Source organism: Chiloscyllium plagiosum, chromosome 30, assembly GCF_004010195.1.
Source record: "Chiloscyllium plagiosum isolate BGI_BamShark_2017 chromosome 30, ASM401019v2, whole genome shotgun sequence".
Classification (NCBI taxonomy): Eukaryota; Metazoa; Chordata; class Chondrichthyes; order Orectolobiformes; family Hemiscylliidae; genus Chiloscyllium; species Chiloscyllium plagiosum.
Window position 1 is genome coordinate 43,512,901 of NC_057739.1, and position 19,850 is coordinate 43,532,750.

Genomic DNA, 19,850 nt, shown 5'->3' on the forward strand with positions numbered 1-19,850 from the left:
AGGAGGAGACTGGTATGGAGACAAAACAGTATTGACAGAATGGCCTATATGTATTGCATATTCTGAGTAATTCTGGCACCAATCTCTGGCCTATTTTGCCATGATGCGGAGGTGAACTTGGGTGGACAAGGTCAGAAGTCACACGACATCAGGTTATAGTCCCAACAGGTTTATTTGTAAATCACAAGTTTTCGGAGCACTCCCCCTGGACACGTGACTTCTGACCATTTTGCCAAGTTTAGGACTAATATAAAGGCAAAACACAACAGCAGTTGCAAGTCTGAAATAAAAGAAAGAAAATCATGGAAATACTCTGAAGAGGCAGAGGAAAGATTGATTCTAATGCAAGGTCACCAACATTTGTTCTTGGTTCAGATTTCCAGTAACCAAAACATTATTGACTTTGTCCAAAATAATTACGGTGATTGCATTTTGATGAGGTGCAAAGACATGAGTGGGCTTCCGAGAATAGTTATTGAGTATCGATACTGGAAGAGCAACCTTTGTAATTAGTATCTATGGTGATGAAATACTGTTATTGCCCACCAGAAGTGCAATGGTGGGGGCTTTACTAAGATTTGTGGGGTTATTCTTCCCTCAATTGTTCAGTCTCACACTGGAATGATGTTAGTTCTGGTTGTCCCCTTCTCTTTGTTGATGAATGACACATTGACCTCAGAGCTCGCCACTTGCCTCTGTTATCTCCTTGACCTCCAACAGGAAGGTGTGCAGTGACTGGGAATCATACCGCAGGAGGGTCATCTCCTTGGCGCTGCCAACCTCAAAGTTTGAGCGTGCCGTGCGGGCCTTCAAATCATCAAGTTCCTTCTGAAAGAGAGAGATCTGTGCCAAAGGTATGGCACATTAGCAGAAATACACTGATGGCCAGCAAAAACAGACGAGACCCTCCACGCCCCTGGGCAACCTAATGAAGTGGAATATTTCCCTCCAGGGAAGGCTGTACCTTCAGCTGCCTGGGACTGAAGTTCTGGAATTCCTTACCCAATGCACTTTCTCCTTCTTAAACACCAACTCTTTCATCAAGTTCTTGGTAAAGTTCCTTTTGTAGCTCACGGGAGAGCTCATCAATGTTTCGGTAACTGTTTTCCCAGCTGCTGCACCAACCTAAGCTACTGGAATGTAGCAGTTTGCAGAAGGAAGATCACACACACACACGCGCTGGGATAGTGAGCGGGTGACCTGTTTCGATAATGAAGGCTCAAGATCGATCGGGACACTGATAAGAGCCCCATCTCTTCCACGCAAGCCTTTACAGCCACTCAATCAGGCAACCAGGCTGTGCGGCCTGCCAGTGGAAAGCCACATTGGCTGCAAGAGTCTGCACTTCTCGGAGATCAGTTCCTGCCAGGCCACTAACTGAATAAAAATACACGGTATCGGCTCTGTCTCAGTGGCTAACAATCACATGTCACAGGCTCAAACCGCACTGTCAGATGGACAGTACTGAGGGTGCATCATTCCACTGAAGAGTCAGTACTCAGGGAGTACCACACTCTTGGATGTCCAGTAGATTAGATTACATTACATTACAGTGTGGAAACAGGCCCTTCGGCCCAACAAGTCCACACCGACCCACCGAAGCGCAACCCACCCAAACCCCTACATTTACCTAACACTACGGGCAATTTAGCATGGCCAATTCACCTGACCTGCACATCTTTGGACTATGGGAGGAAACCCACGCAGACACAGGGAGAACGTGCAAACTCCACACAGTCAGGCCATTTCATCAGAGATTCCCCCACTTGCTGCTCTCACCTCCTCCATGATTCCCATCATGACAGGGTCCAGGACAGGATGCTGTTTCAGCTGTTTCTCCAAATCAGACACGGACAGTTCTAAGGAGGCAGAGCTCTGAAGAGAAAAGACAAAGCGATGTGTAGCAACACTCCTGCAAAGTATTTAAACTGGCATTAATATTATGGCACTTTCTATGTTAAGGTCAAGGATAGACACATGGACAGAATTCAACATGTACCTTGAACAGACAAGAAAAGGACTATCAGCACAATGGGTTGACGGTTAGGTACCCTCCAGGCTTCACTGGTAAAGTGCAGCGTTCCCACCGACACCTGGGAATCACTGGCCCAAGACCATCCTGAGTGGAGGAGCACCATCCAGGAAGCTATTGAGCCCCTCGAGACTGCTATCAGGAGAAAATGGAACCCAGGAGAAAACAGCGGAAGGAGCGCGCTGCCACACCAACACCCCGCCCACCCCCTTCCCGTGACCACCACCTGCCCCAAGTATAACAGTGCCCGCATTGATCTGTACAGCCACCTACAGACTCTCACTGAGAGAGGGAGTGGGGGAGGGGGAAGAGTCATCTTCCTCTGTGAGGGCCTGCCGATGATGATAATGACATGCATCCAGACTTGCACTCCACCCACCATCTGGTTTGGAATGCATTACTAAGTAGAAGCACTAGTTCTTTGTCAATGGAATAAGACGAGGCATTGCTTCTTGCAACATTCCAAGTCAGTGAGCAGGAGACGACCACCATCTGGACAATTGGGAGAGTGTGGGTAACTGGAGTTGAAATGCCCATCAGCCATGATTAAATGGTGGAATAGACTCGATGGGCCGAAGAGCCTTACTTTCACGTCTATGTCTTATGGTCTAAGGACCGGGCACGAGCTCCTCTGGACCATCATCCCACCCAACCATGTAATCTCATCAACCAGGCAAAAAATAGGGGGAAAAACACCCAGAGAATTCATGGTTGCCAATAGTCTACCATCTTTTGTAAAAACGGCAGGACAACCCCAAAGATGAGGCGGGGAGAGATGGTTTTGTAGGGGAATCTCTCGCTGCATTGGCAACACTCAGAGAATGCAGGTTCCTTTCACCTTGACAAGTATCGAGGTGAATGAGTCAAAAGCTCAGCTTGGTTTGAAGCAGCCTTCTCTAGAGCAAGCTCGTTGTTGCTGTTCATTAGGCACCCCGATTCAGTTACACGGTGGGCCATCACACTCACACCCTTACCTGTTCATTACACACAGTGATTCAGTTACACAGTGGGCCATCACACTCACACCCTTACCTGTTCATTACACACAGTGACTCAGTTACACAGTGGGCCATCACACTCACACCCTCACCTGTTCATTACACACAGTGATTCAGTTACACAGTGGGCCATCACACTCACACCCTCACCTGTTCATTACACACAGTGATTCAGTTACACAGTGGGCCATCACACTCACACCCTCACCTGTTCATTACACACAGTGATTCAGTTACACAGTGGGCCATCACACTCACACCCTCACCTGTTCATTACACACAGTGATTCAGTTACACAGTGGGCCATCACACTCACACCCTCACCTGTTCATTACACACAGTGATTCAGTTACACAGTGGGCCATCACACTCACACCCTCACCTGTTCATTACACACAGTGATTCAGTTACACAGTGGGCCATCACACTCACACCCTCACCTGTTCATTACACACAGTGATTCAGTTACACAGTGGGCCATCACACTCACACCCTCACCTGTTCATTACACACAGTGATTCAGTTACACAGTGGGCCATCACACTCACACCCTCACCTGTTCATTACACACAGTGATTCAGTTACACAGTGGGCCATCACACTCACACCCTCACCTGTTCATTACACACAGTGATTCAGTTACACAGTGGGCCATCACACTCACACCCTCACCTGTTCATTACACACAGTGATTCAGTTACACAGTGGGCCATCACACTCACACCCTCACCTGTTCATTACACACAGTGATTCAGTTACACAGTGGGCCATCACACTCACACCCTCACCTGTTCATTACACACAGTGATTCAGTTACACAGTGGGCCATCACACTCACACCCTCACCTGTTCATTACACACAGTGATTCAGTTACACAGTGGGCCATCACACTCACACCCTCACCTGTTCATTACACACAGTGATTCAGTTACACAGTGGGCCATCACACTCACACCCTCACCTGTTCATTACACACAGTGATTCAGTTACACAGTGGGCCATCACACTCACACCCTCACCTGTTCATTACACACAGTGATTCAGTTACACAGTGGGCCATCACACTCACACCCTCACCTGTTCATTACACACAGTGATTCAGTTACACAGTGGGCCATCACACTCACACCCTCACCTGTTCATTACACACAGTGATTCAGTTACACAGTGGGCCATCACACTCACACCCTCACCTGTTCATTACACACAGTGATTCAGTTACACAGTGGGCCATCACACTCACACCCTCACCTGTTCATTACACACAGTGATTCAGTTACACAGTGGGCCATCACACTCACACCCTCACCTGTTCATTACACACAGTGATTCAGTTACACAGTGGGCCATCACACTCACACCCTCACCTGTTCATTACACACAGTGATTCAGTTACACAGTGGGCCATCACACTCACACCCTCACCTGTTCATTACACACAGTGATTCAGTTACACAGTGGGCCATCACACTCACACCCTCACCTGTTCATTACACACAGTGATTCAGTTACACAGTGGGCCATCACACTCACACCCTCACCTGTTCATTACACACAGTGATTCAGTTACACAGTGGGCCATCACACTCACACCCTCACCTGTTCATTACACACAGTGATTCAGTTACACAGTGGGCCATCACACTCACACCCTCACCTGTTCATTACACACAGTGATTCAGTTACACAGTGGGCCATCACACTCACACCCTCACCTGTTCATTACACACAGTGATTCAGTTACACAGTGGGCCATCACACTCACACCCTCACCTGTTCATTACACACAGTGATTCAGTTACACAGTGGGCCATCACACTCACACCCTCACCTGTTCATTACACACAGTGATTCAGTTACACAGTGGGCCATCACACTCACACCCTCACCTGTTCATTACACACAGTGATTCAGTTACACAGTGGGCCATCACACTCACACCCTCACCTGTTCATTACACACAGTGATTCAGTTACACAGTGGGCCATCACACTCACACCCTCACCTGTTCATTACACACAGTGATTCAGTTACACAGTGGGCCATCACACTCACACCCTCACCTGTTCATTACACACAGTGATTCAGTTACACAGTGGGCCATCACACTCACACCCTCACCTGTTCATTACACACAGTGATTCAGTTACACAGTGGGCCATCACACTCACACCCTCACCTGTTCATTACACACAGTGATTCAGTTACACAGTGGGCCATCACACTCACACCCTCACCTGTTCATTACACACAGTGATTCAGTTACACAGTGGGCCATCACACTCACACCCTCACCTGTTCATTACACACAGTGATTCAGTTACACAGTGGGCCATCACACTCACACCCTCACCTGTTCATTACACACAGTGATTCAGTTACACAGTGGGCCATCACACTCACACCCTCACCTGTTCATTACACACAGTGATTCAGTTACACAGTGGGCCATCACACTCACACCCTCACCTGTTCATTACACACAGTGATTCAGTTACACAGTGGGCCATCACACTCACACCCTCACCTGTTCATTACACACAGTGATTCAGTTACACAGTGGGCCATCACACTCACACCCTCACCTGTTCATTACACACAGTGATTCAGTTACACAGTGGGCCATCACACTCACACCCTCACCTGTTCATTACACACAGTGATTCAGTTACACAGTGGGCCATCACACTCACACCCTCACCTGTTCATTACACACAGTGATTCAGTTACACAGTGGGCCATCACACTCACACCCTCACCTGTTCATTACACACAGTGATTCAGTTACACAGTGGGCCATCACACTCACACCCTCACCTGTTCATTACACACAGTGATTCAGTTACACAGTGGGCCATCACACTCACACCCTCACCTGTTCATTACACACAGTGATTCAGTTACACAGTGGGCCATCACACTCACACCCTCACCTGTTCATTACACACAGTGATTCAGTTACACAGTGGGCCATCACACTCACACCCTCACCTGTTCATTACACACAGTGATTCAGTTACACAGTGGGCCATCACACTCACACCCTCACCTGTTCATTACACACAGTGATTCAGTTACACAGTGGGCCATCACACTCACACCCTCACCTGTTCATTACACACAGTGATTCAGTTACACAGTGGGCCATCACACTCACACCCTCACCTGTTCATTACACACAGTGATTCAGTTACACAGTGGGCCATCACACTCACACCCTCACCTGTTCATTACACACAGTGATTCAGTTACACAGTGGGCCATCACACTCACACCCTCACCTGTTCATTACACACAGTGATTCAGTTACACAGTGGGCCATCACACTCACACCCTCACCTGTTCATTACACACAGTGATTCAGTTACACAGTGGGCCATCACACTCACACCCTCACCTGTTCATTACACACAGTGATTCAGTTACACAGTGGGCCATCACACTCACACCCTCACCTGTTCATTACACACAGTGATTCAGTTACACAGTGGGCCATCACACTCACACCCTCACCTGTTCATTACACACAGTGATTCAGTTACACAGTGGGCCATCACACTCACACCCTCACCTGTTCATTACACACAGTGATTCAGTTACACAGTGGGCCATCACACTCACACCCTCACCTGTTCATTACACACAGTGATTCAGTTACACAGTGGGCCATCACACTCACACCCTCACCTGTTCATTACACACAGTGATTCAGTTACACAGTGGGCCATCACACTCACACCCTCACCTGTTCATTACACACAGTGATTCAGTTACACAGTGGGCCATCACACTCACACCCTCACCTGTTCATTACACACAGTGATTCAGTTACACAGTGGGCCATCACACTCACACCCTCACCTGTTCATTACACACAGTGATTCAGTTACACAGTGGGCCATCACACTCACACCCTCACCTGTTCATTACACACAGTGATTCAGTTACACAGTGGGCCATCACACTCACACCCTCACCTGTTCATTACACACAGTGATTCAGTTACACAGTGGGCCATCACACTCACACCCTCACCTGTTCATTACACACAGTGATTCAGTTACACAGTGGGCCATCACACTCACACCCTCACCTGTTCATTACACACAGTGATTCAGTTACACAGTGGGCCATCACACTCACACCCTCACCTGTTCATTACACACAGTGATTCAGTTACACAGTGGGCCATCACACTCACACCCTCACCTGTTCATTACACACAGTGATTCAGTTACACAGTGGGCCATCACACTCACACCCTCACCTGTTCATTACACACAGTGATTCAGTTACACAGTGGGCCATCACACTCACACCCTCACCTGTTCATTACACACAGTGATTCAGTTACACAGTGGGCCATCACACTCACACCCTCACCTGTTCATTACACACAGTGATTCAGTTACACAGTGGGCCATCACACTCACACCCTCACCTGTTCATTACACACAGTGATTCAGTTACACAGTGGGCCATCACACTCACACCCTCACCTGTTCATTACACACAGTGATTCAGTTACACAGTGGGCCATCACACTCACACCCTCACCTGTTCATTACACACAGTGATTCAGTTACACAGTGGGCCATCACACTCACACCCTCACCTGTTCATTACACACAGTGATTCAGTTACACAGTGGGCCATCACACTCACACCCTCACCTGTTCATTACACACAGTGATTCAGTTACACAGTGGGCCATCACACTCACACCCTCACCTGTTCATTACACACAGTGATTCAGTTACACAGTGGGCCATCACACTCACACCCTCACCTGTTCATTACACACAGTGATTCAGTTACACAGTGGGCCATCACACTCACACCCTCACCTGTTCATTACACACAGTGATTCAGTTACACAGTGGGCCATCACACTCACACCCTCACCTGTTCATTACACACAGTGATTCAGTTACACAGTGGGCCATCACACTCACACCCTCACCTGTTCATTACACACAGTGATTCAGTTACACAGTGGGCCATCACACTCACACCCTCACCTGTTCATTACACACAGTGATTCAGTTACACAGTGGGCCATCACACTCACACCCTCACCTGTTCATTACACACAGTGATTCAGTTACACAGTGGGCCATCACACTCACACCCTCACCTGTTCATTACACACAGTGATTCAGTTACACAGTGGGCCATCACACTCACACCCTCACCTGTTCATTACACACAGTGATTCAGTTACACAGTGGGCCATCACACTCACACCCTCACCTGTTCATTACACACAGTGATTCAGTTACACAGTGGGCCATCACACTCACACCCTCACCTGTTCATTACACACAGTGATTCAGTTACACAGTGGGCCATCACACTCACACCCTCACCTGTTCATTACACACAGTGATTCAGTTACACAGTGGGCCATCACACTCACACCCTCACCTGTTCATTACACACAGTGATTCAGTTACACAGTGGGCCATCACACTCACACCCTCACCTGTTCATTACACACAGTGATTCAGTTACACAGTGGGCCATCACACTCACACCCTCACCTGTTCATTACACACAGTGATTCAGTTACACAGTGGGCCATCACACTCACACCCTCACCTGTTCATTACACACAGTGATTCAGTTACACAGTGGGCCATCACACTCACACCCTCACCTGTTCATTACACACAGTGATTCAGTTACACAGTGGGCCATCACACTCACACCCTCACCTGTTCATTACACACAGTGATTCAGTTACACAGTGGGCCATCACACTCACACCCTCACCTGTTCATTACACACAGTGATTCAGTTACACAGTGGGCCATCACACTCACACCCTCACCTGTTCATTACACACAGTGATTCAGTTACACAGTGGGCCATCACACTCACACCCTCACCTGTTCATTACACACAGTGATTCAGTTACACAGTGGGCCATCACACTCACACCCTCACCTGTTCATTACACACAGTGATTCAGTTACACAGTGGGCCATCACACTCACACCCTCACCTGTTCATTACACGGACGGGGGGAGTGGTGGGATGGTATGGTGGACGGAGGCATAGCAAGGAGACAATGCTAGGGGAGAGGGAAGAGAGGAAGAGTGTGCAATTGATGTGAGGCAGACCAAAAGAGAAAAGGATTTGCAAATAGGAGGGGAAGTGTGAGCCACGGGCAAAGACAGCAAAGTGGTATTGGCAGGGAAACACAGCAGAGTGCACTGGAAACAGAAACTGTCCCTGTCACCAAGAATATTAAAGAAATAAGATGGGACTTCCAGAAGGATAAGAGCACGTTTCTGATCAAGTCACCTTTCCCGTTGCAGTACCTGGAATTGGACCTTGTGCTGCAGAGGGCAGCAGCTGCTGCATCTGTTGCTGCCACTCAATCTCACTGGATGATTCACTCCCCAAGAACCTACAAAGCAGAGTGATCCCATCACTGCTGAGCAAAACAGGCAGTCAAAAATATCCAAAGAGCTTCAAGAAGTAACCAGCGCCCATAAAACATCAAACCACAGAACGGGCACAAACCATTCAGCCCATCAAGTCCACACTTGCTGCAAACCTGTGCCACGCTCCCTAACGGACTCTTCACTCAACACGTTCAGCTTCGCGAGAGCCAGTTCAGCACAAACACTGAAATGACGTGCTGGGACAAGAAATAACCTCAGTGAGTCAGACAGCATTCACACAAAGCGAATTATAACTGTAAGGATGGTTATATTTTGGTCAGACAGTTTAAGGGTCACCCCCCTGCAGCAATGTAAAGGACGTAAGGGTATGCACCCACCCCAACGTCTCTGTTCGACAGCCCAGCTAAAACTCCAATGCCTTCAAATGATGTGCGCCAAATGGCAAAGGCTGTGTCTAAATACTATCTGAGTCAAATCGAAAAAAAAAACAGAGGTATTTAAGTTAGTTTTAGAAGCTGACAGGGTAGGAAGAGAGAAATTACTTTCTTCGATAAAGGATACCAAATCAACAAGGTGTAACTTTATAACTGCATATCCGACAAATGTCAGCATTAGGTAGCACAAAGAGCACAACTCTCAAAGATGCACTCCATATTGTTATTAAAAACAAATTGCTGGAAAAACTCAGCAGGTCTGGCAGCACCTGTGGAGAGAGAACAGAGTTAACATTTGAAATCCAATTACCCTTCTTCAGAATCATGTTCTTCAGCAACAAAACTCTGCAGCAAGTCTCAAAGGTTACAGTGTCAGAGGTATTGAGGATGTAGTTTCAGCTGGAGGTTTTATTATCCTGGTCTCAGGGAGGCACGAGATAACCACCCCACTACACTTGCCATTTCCACAGCGAGAGCTGAAAGTGACTCAGTGTACATTACAATAGGAAAGACTTCTCTCTGACTGGGAAACAGATCATTATTTTGATGTTTTTTTGTGGAACATGCGGTGCTGAAATTGGATCCCAACGTGGAGCCCTCCTTCCCCTTACTATCCCTCCTCTACCATGGCACCCCACTGCAAGGGGGCCTTACCTAGAGCTGGCAATCCGTGCTCTTGATCACTACCATCAAGAATGACAAGGGCAGTAGGTACACCACAGCCTGCAAGTTCTCTTTCAAGCCACCCACCATCCTGACTTGGGAACATATAGTCATTTTCTCCCCCTCACTGGGTCCAAGTTCTGGAAGTTCCTTCCCAAATGAACACCTATACTAAATGAATGACAGATTTCCTCAAAAGAGCTCACCACTGTCGTCTCAAGAGCAATTAGGGATGGGCAACAAATACTGGCCCAGTTAGGAAAGCCCATATCCCTGAATGCTTAAAAAAGGCTTCACTGTGGAAAAGGCTTAACAACTGACAAATCATGGCTCAAGTCAGATGGCAGATTCCGACATAAAGTGAAGGCAGGTTTGGATAGTTTACTTTTACCAAAGTAGCCTTTTAGAATTCTGGAATCCAGGCTGGGCAGCTAATTTCACAGCAGACTGACTGCGACTGCTTTCAAACTATCCACTGTCACATTCACTTCAAACCTTAAAGACTCGTTCTCAATGTAAGCCATGTTGTGGTCAGCATGTTCCAAATAATTTCACAGCATTACCGAAAGCGAAAAAGAGAAGGCAATAGTCACACAGCACGGAAACAGACCCTTTGCTCCAACCAGTCCATATTGACTACAATCCCAAACTAAACCAGTCCCAGCTGCACCTGCTCCCAGCTTATATCCCTCCAACCCTTTCCTATTCACGTACTTATCCAAATGTCTCTTACATGTTTTAACTACACCCATATACACCACTCCCTCTGGAAGTTCATGCCACACACTAACCACTGTGTAAAAAAAAAATTATCTCTCGTATTCTTTTTAAAACTTTTTCCTCTCACCTTAAAAATACACCCCCTGGTCTTGAAATTCCCCATCCAAGGGAAAAGACACCTACCACTCACCGTACCTATGCCCCTCATGATTTTGTAAATGTTTATAAAATCACCTCACAACCTCCTACACTCCAGTGATAAAAGTCCCAGCCTGTCCAATAACTCAAACCTTCCATTCCCGGCAACATTCTCGTAAATCTTTTCTGAATCGTCTCCAACTTAATGTGGTTCAGCCACATTTGGAATACTGTATACAGTTCTGGTCGCCATGTTAACCAAAAGAGATGTGGATGCTTTGGAGAGGGTGCAGAGGAGGTTCACCAGGATGCCTGATATGGATAGGGCTAGCTATGAGGAGAGGTTGAGTAGATTAGGATTATTTTTGTTGGAAATAAGGAGGTGGTTGACAGGGGACCTGATTGAGGTCTACAAAATCATGAGCAGTCTAGGCAGGGTGGATAGCAAGAAACTTCTTCCCAGAACGGGGGACTCAATTACTGGGAGTCACGAGTTCAAAGTGAGAGCAAAAAAGCTAGGGTATATATACGTGGAAAGCTCTTATTGCAGAGGGTGGGGGCCTGGAATGTATTGACAGTGGAGGTGGTAGGGGCGGCAACAATAGCTTCATTTAAGATGTATTGAGACAGATACATGAATGGGCAGAGAGCAAAGAGATACAGATCCTGAGGAAATAGGCGGCAGGTTTGGATAGATATGGATCGGCCTGTTCCTGTGCTGTCAGGTTCTTTGTTAACAATATCCTTCCTATAACAGGGCAACCAGAACTGGACACAGTGCTCCAGAAAAGGCCTCACCAATGTTTTATACAACCTCAACGTGACATCCCAACTCCTGGAGTCAAAGGTCTAAGCAATGAAGGAAAGTGCACAAAATGCCTTCCTAACCAAACTGTCTACCTGCGATGCAAACTTCAAAGAACCGTGTGCTTGAATCCCTGGTTCTCTCTGTTCTACAGAACTACCTGAGGCCCTACTTTTAATTGTACCAATCCTGTCCTTGTTGGTATTACCAAGAAGCAATACCTCACATTTATCCAAATTAAACTCCACCTGCCACTCCCCAGCCCATTGGCTCAACTGATCAAGATCCCTTTGTAATCTGAGGTAACCTTCGTCACTGTCCACTACACTATCAATTTTAGTGACATCCGCAAACTTACTAACCACATCTTCTATAATTTCATCTAAGGAAAAGGATAAATCTAGAGTTAAAAGATTATCCATGACAGCAAAGACCAAATAGACAAGGGTTCCTTTCTATGATAGGGAAGCCTGACGGTCAACATTCAAGAATCCAACTGAGATTTCAAGAGAAATTTCTTTAAGCAGTTTGACTGTAATCTGGAACTTGCTACTGCGTTGAGTAGTTGGTCTGAATTGCACAGACGCATTTAAGGGAAAGCTGGATAAACTCAGAAGAGAGAAGGAAAAGTTCTGATGAAAGGTCATTAAATCATGACTGGTGACGGTTTCTCTTTCCACAGGGAGTGCCAGATCTGCTGATTAAATCCATCAGCTTTTGGCTTCCTTGTGGGAGAATGAGAAGAAGTGACAATGGGGCAGGAAAGGATTACACAAGAAAGAAGGCATACATCCCAGCATGAGGTCACAGAACACAAAGACTTGTTTCTGAACTGTGAGGCTCGATGTGATTCGACAAGACAGGTAGGGATAATACAAACTTGCCTGACAAATTTTGCAGGTGGTACCGGACTCAGCTTTGCTCCAGAGGCACCAGGTCCTTGACTGTCACTCAAAGAGGACACTTCCTCCAGCTCGATTTTGACTTCAGCAGTCGGCATATCTTTGGGATGTGGAGTCTGGGCAGGTACCCTGGGGAAGTTGGGGAAAGACGGCAGGATGACTGGCAGTACAGATGGACGGAAGGAAGCCGGCGGGTGCATGGCCACCGCAGACTGCTGTGGCAAAGCAGTCGCAACGTGCGATGGCATCAGTACTGATGGGGCAGGTATTGATACCTGAGCTGGAAGGCAAGGCAAAACATTAACGGCAAGATCTTCAACACAGCATTATCATTATACTTTGATTCAAATTCATTCACAGGACGAGGGCGGTGCTGGCTGGGCATGCATTTATTGCCCGTCCCTAATTGCGCAAAGGACATGCCAGAGTCAACCACATTGCTGCGGGTCTGGAGTCACATGTAGGCCAGACCAGGGAGCGATGGCAGTTTCTTTCCTTACAGGACTTTAGTGAACCAGATGGGGTTTTCGGATAATCGACAATGGATTCATGGTCACCATTTGCCTCTTAAGTCTATATTTTTATTAAATTCAAATTCCATCATCTGCCATGGTGGGATTTGAACCTGGTCCCCAAAACATTTCCTGGTTCTCTGGATTAACAGTCCAGAAATAATACCACTATGCCATCACTTCCCACAAGGTCATACCCCATGTCCCAGCAAGTACTTATCCCTCAAGAGACATCACCAAAAACAATGTGGTCTTCTTCATCAATGACTCTTTATGGGGCCTTCCCATGTGCAAATCAGCTGCCATGTTTTCTTCAGTGCAAAAGCAATGAGCCTCCAAATTTAGCCAATCAGTTGGTTTAGCGCAAAAAGGTATATATTATTCAGGATAACTAAAAATTCCCTGCTCCTCTTCAAAATAGAGCTGTAAGATTTTCCATATAAAAGGGCAAAAGTGGACCTGAACTTAACCCATCGTTATACAGACAGCCCTTCTGAGACAAACGGGACACAGATGCAAAGGGACAAATATCTGGAGCTGGGATTGAACTATTCAGAAGTGAAAATCAATTATAGCTTTTCAAAGGGAATAAGATCCAGTGAATAGTTCTTTCAGAGAGTCAGCACAATTGCAAATAAGTAAAATGAAGTCGTGGGTCGTGGGTCTATGGTCGTGGGTATTTCGTCTGTAGGCTGTGGGTGTAACCGATACCTGGCTTGGGTTCTCTCTCCCCTTCAATGTGTGGGCAAACTGGTGATCTCACTGGTGACTTCATTCCAGGTATAGAGTTGAGCATATAGAACGGACATAGGAGCCCATCTGTTGAAAGCAATATCAAGATTGGAGAAGGAGGGAAAGTCTTCTCATTGCCTGCAAAAAGAGAAAATGTATTTCATTTAAGGATGTTTTAAAACACCCAGCTGAACTGAAAACCAGTTTTAAAGGTCTGGTCAATTCTATGTTTGTTTCATTCAAAACTAAGTAAATGGATGCCACAGTGTATGCAATTATCAAATACTCTTACGAGCAGTGGACATGGCACTGTAATGGTGATATCGCTGGACTAGTACTCCACAAGAATGCTTTGGGGTCAGGGATTCAAACCCTCTCCTGGCAGGAGGTAGAATCTGAATTCAGTTAATAAGTCTTTGAAAGCTGTGGTTTGTAGTGGATGACCATGAAATTATCATCAATGGCAGTAAGCTTAGTCAGAGTGTTAAGAAGCAAAAAGAAAAGAGATGGTGATGTTTCGGGAGGGAATTCCAAAGCTCAGAGCCTTGACAATTGAAGGTATAGCTGCTAACTGGTGTAACACCTACACCGGAGTGGCTCAAAAGGCCAAGTTATCCAAGTAGAGACAGCAAAGGCTCAAGAGCTGGAGGAGATTGCAGAGGTAGTGGGGGTACGCAGTCACTGAGGCACATCGAATAAAGATGCATCTTCTATGACAATGACAACTATTTTACACACCCTGCCAGATCATTTTCATTGCTGACAGAATATAATAAATTCACAAAGACAGTTCCAAGTGCAATGTGGACACAGGAATTTAGAAGATGCAAAAAGAAGAACAAACAAATTAATTTAAACTGATGGACTAAATTTTCTCTTCACATTGGTGTGTGTAAATGTTTGGGGTGGTGATAATTGCTCGCAGTGATGGATTACAGTCTGCTGCAGTGAGTGGTGCCAAGCAACAAAATCTTGAATTCCCCTTCCCTCGGCTTCACTTGGTGGAGGGGGCAATGCTCCCATCTGAAAGCTTGTGGTTTCAAATAAACCAGTGGGACGATATCCAGGTCTTGTGTGACTCCTGACCATTCCCACTACATTACTGTAGATCATCATCTGGTGCCCAGCCGTTCCTCCCCCTGAGAAGCTCTGGCTGGAGAGTAGGGAGCCAGGGCTCACCGACTATCGCTGTATGTGTCAACTTGGGAATGGCTGTTAGAGGGAAGAGGAATTACCCAGAAAGATAGTTAATCCACACATGGATTTTTCCGACAACTGACAATATTTCATGGTCATTATTAGACTACCTAATTCCAAATAAGTTTTCATTTTGAATTGAAATATCATGATCTGCCATGGCTCCCCACAGCATTCCCTGTGTCTCTGGATTACTAGTTCGGAACAATGCCTCTATCCGATAGTTCCCATGCCCCTGAATGGCTTTCTCCTGTGTCAGAGATACTGTAACCATGGCCGTTGTAGTCTTTACTTTTCAATGAGTTCCTCCCTTCAGTTCATGCTATGTTCCAATTGTTTATCCCACACCCCCATCTATCTCTGAGGAGACAACTTCCAATCAAAATGCAAAGCACCAACCAACTGGATGGAGCAGGGTCATCTCTAATACTTCACATTCCCTGAAATGCTAGTACAACGTTGGGCATTTAGACATAGACGGGGCCTTCCTTTGTGAATAATTGTAGATTAAACTTTCACTGCAGTTCACAGCCCTGGTAATTATACACCAGCGAGTTGAGTCACTCCCCTTCCACCAGCTGCTTCCATGCATATTCTGCACTCAACATTTAGAAACCTGAGTTGTTAGTAAGTGGGTGGGAATTTTCACCCCATCGGTTATTAGGTCCTCTCCAGAGACTGAAGCATTGTAACCACGGCAGAGGTTCAGATCAGAGCTTTGAAATTCTTAACAATGTTTTCAGGACTTTGCTGAAAAGCCCTGGCATAAGAGGTGAATTTGGAGAGTATCCCCAATTTTGGCCAAGTTCAAACCTTGGAAGCTTCTGGTCATCCAGTTCTGGGAAGGATATTGTTAAAGCTGGAGTAGATTCAGAAAAGATTTCCCAGGATGTTACTGGGTACGGAAGCTTAGAGTTCTACAGAAAGGCTTGATAGGCTGGGACCTTTTCCACTCGAGTGTAGGAAGTTGGGAGGTGTATGAAATGATGAGAGATACAGACAGAGCTAATGTTAGTTAATTTTTCCCTAGGATGAAGGATTTAAAAAAGAGATGAGGGGAAATGTTTTACACAGAGGGTGGCTTATATGTGGAATGAAAGTCCTGAGGAAGTGGTGGATGCAGGTAAAATCACAACATTTAAAAGATATTTGTATAAGTTCACGGATAGGAAAGGTTTGGAGGGATATGGACCAGGGAGCAAGCAAAAGGGACTAGCTTAGTTTGGGATTATGGTCGGCATGGACTGGTTGGACCGAAAGGTCTGTTTCCATGCTGCACGACTCTGTGACTGGTTTCATTATCTTTTAGTTTCTAACCCTGCTTCCCATGGAGAAGCGTAAACGCATTTGAAATAACAGGCCATCCAACCCACCCTGTAGTTCAGTTCTTTTTGGAATTACTTACTTAATATTTGTAAGTAATATGTCTTACAGCTTTAAGAGAACACAAACTTGTAGGTTAATGGAACACACGTACCCGAATCCCAAACAAGAACTTGAGGCATTTCTCTGTCCCCAACGTGCTGCCAGACTGGGTGAGTATTTCCTTCATTTATTTTTATTTCAGATCTCCAGCATCTGCTGCATTTTGCTTTGACATAACTGGTAAACCACACTACATCTTATTATCACAAATTGCACTTTGCAGGAACACACCACAACACAAACTGGTTTGTATCTCATCTTGCTTTGGGGAACTTCAACTTCCCAAATATTGACTGGGAATACTATAGTGCAAGTACTTCAGATGGGTCCGTTTTTGTCCATTATGTGCAGGAGGGTTTTCTGACACGGTATGTAGACAGGCCAACAAAGGACAATACCATATTGGATTTGGTAATGAACCCAGCCAGTTGTTCAATTCAGAGGTAGGTGACCACAATTCAGTTATGTTTACTTCAGTGACGGAAAGGGATAGGTATACACCACAGGGCAAGAGTTACAGCTGGGGGAAAGGCAATTACGATGCAATTAGACAAGATTTAGGATGCATAGGATGGGGAAGAAAACTGCAGGGGATGGGCACAATAGAAATGCGGAGTTTATTCAAGAAACACCTACTGTGTGTCCTTGATAAGTATGTACCTGCCAGAGAGGGAGGAAATTGTCGAGCGCAAAAGCTGTGGTTTACTAAGGAAGTTGAATCTCTTGTCAAGAGGAAGAAGCAGACTTATGTTAGGATGAGATGTGAAGGCTTAGTTAGGGTGATTAAGGGTTACAAGATAGCCAGGAAAGACCTAAAGAGAGAGTTAAGACAAGTGAGGAAGGGACATGAGAAGTTGTTGTGGAATAGGATTGGAGAAAACCCTAAGGCTTTCTATAGGCATATAAGGGATAAAAGAATGACTACAGCAAGATTAGGGCCAATCAAGGACAGTAGTGGGAAGTTTTGTGTGGAGTCAGAGGAGATAGGAGAAGCGCTAAATGAATTTTTTTTGTCAATATTCGCATTGATCTTTTCCAATGTCATAGAGGAGAATACTGAGGTATAGGCTACTAGACTAGATGGGATTGAGGTTCACAAAGAGGAGGTGTTAGCAATTCTGGAAAGTGTGAAAATAGACAAATGTCCAGGGCTGGATGGGATTTATCCTAGGGTTCTCTGGGAAGCCAGGGAGAGATTGCAGAGCTTTGGCTTTGATCTTTATGTCATCATTGTCTACAGGAATAGTGCCAAAAGACTGGACAATAGCAATTGTTATTCCATTGTTCAAGAAGGGGAGTAGAGACGACCCTGGTAATTATACACCAGCGAGCCTTACTTCGGTTGTGGGTACAGTGTTGGAAAAAGTTATGAGAGATAGGATTTATAATCATCTAGAGAGGAATAAGCTGATTAGGGATAGTCAACACGATTTTGTGAAGGGTAGGTCATGCCTCACAAACCCTAGAGTTCTTTAAGAAGGTGACCAAACGGGTGGATGAGGGTAAAGCGGTTGATGCGTATATGGATCTCAGTAAGGCGTTTGATAAGGTTCCCCATGGTAGGATACTGCACAAAATAGTGGTTTGGATCAGAAATTGACTAGCTGAAAGAAGACAAGGGTGGTGGTTGATGGGAAATGTTCATCCTGGCGTTCAGTTACTAGTGGTGTACACCACAAGGATCTGTTTTGGGTCCACTGCTGTTTGTCATTTTTATAAATTACTTGGATGAGGGTGTAGAAAGATGGGTTAGCAAATTTGCGGATGACACTAAGGTCGGTGGAGTTTTGGACAGTGCCGAAGGATGTTCTCGGTTACAGAGGGACATAGATAAGCTGCAGAGCTGGGCTGAAAGGTAGGAAATGGAGTTTTATGCGGAAAAGTGTGAAGTAATTCACTTTGGAAGGAGTAACAGGAATGCAGAGTACTGGGCTAATGGTAAGATTATTGGTAGTGTAGATGAGCAGAGAGATCTCGCTGTCCATGTACATAAATCCCTGAAAGTTTCCACCCCAGTTGATAGGACTGTTAAGAAGGCATACGGTGTGTTGCCTTTTGTTAGTAGAGATATCGAGTTTTGGAACCATGAGGTCATGCAACAGCTCTAGTGTGGCCGCACTTGGAGTATTGTATGCAGTTCTGATCACTGCATTATAGGAGGGATGTGGAAGTTTTGGAAAGGGTTCAGAGGAGATTTACTAGGACATTGGCGGGTATGGAGGGAAGGTCTTACGAGGAAAGGCTGAGGGACTTTAGTCTGTTTTTGTTAGAGAGAAGAAAGTTGAGAGGTGACTTAATTGAGAGATAGAAGATAATCAGAGGGTTAGATCGAGTGGACGGTGAGAGCTTTTTTCTGATGATGGTGATGACTAGCATGAGGGGACATAGCTGCAAATTGAGGGGTGATAGATATAGGACAGATGTCAGAGGTAGTTTCTTTACTCAGAGAGTAGTAGGGACATGGAACACACTGCCTGCAACAGTTGTACACTCGTCAACTTTAAGGGCATTTAAATGGTCATAGGATAGGCACATGGACGAGAATGGACTGTTGTAGGTTAGATGGGCTTCAGATTGGTTTCATAGGGTGGTACAACATCGAGGGCTGTAGGGCCTGTACTGTGCTGTAATGTTCTGTGTTCCAACCTCCACAAAGTGCACCTCAATGGCATAGGTGCAAGCTCAGTCCCATCCCAGGGGACTTCAGAAAATCGAGGCTGGCCCACTCAGGACTGGAACTGAGGGAATGCAGCAATGTCAGAGGTGCCATCTTCTCAGGTTTGAGGTAAAAAGATCACTGCTTAGAATGGGTACAGTTTACCCCAGTGATCCCCATCCCTATCACATCTAGGGCTAACAACAGCTAACCATGCACGGA

General features: G+C 45.9%; 1 protein-coding gene across 1 annotated transcript in view; it reads right to left on the reverse strand.

Moving 5' to 3' along the window:
• nup214 (nucleoporin 214) overlaps window positions 1-19,850 on the reverse strand; it is a 115,457-nt gene that overhangs the window by 74,303 nt on the left and 21,304 nt on the right. Inside the window, exons 11-16 of the mRNA XM_043719712.1 lie at window positions 14,330-14,488; window positions 13,089-13,386; window positions 9,341-9,446; window positions 2,412-2,524; window positions 1,780-1,912; window positions 694-843 (exon numbers count right to left, since the gene is read on the reverse strand). Coding sequence (XP_043575647.1) covers window positions 694-843; window positions 1,780-1,912; window positions 2,412-2,524; window positions 9,341-9,446; window positions 13,089-13,386; window positions 14,330-14,488 — 959 coding nt within the window. The remainder of the gene's footprint in view (window positions 1-693; window positions 844-1,779; window positions 1,913-2,411; window positions 2,525-9,340; window positions 9,447-13,088; window positions 13,387-14,329; window positions 14,489-19,850) is intronic.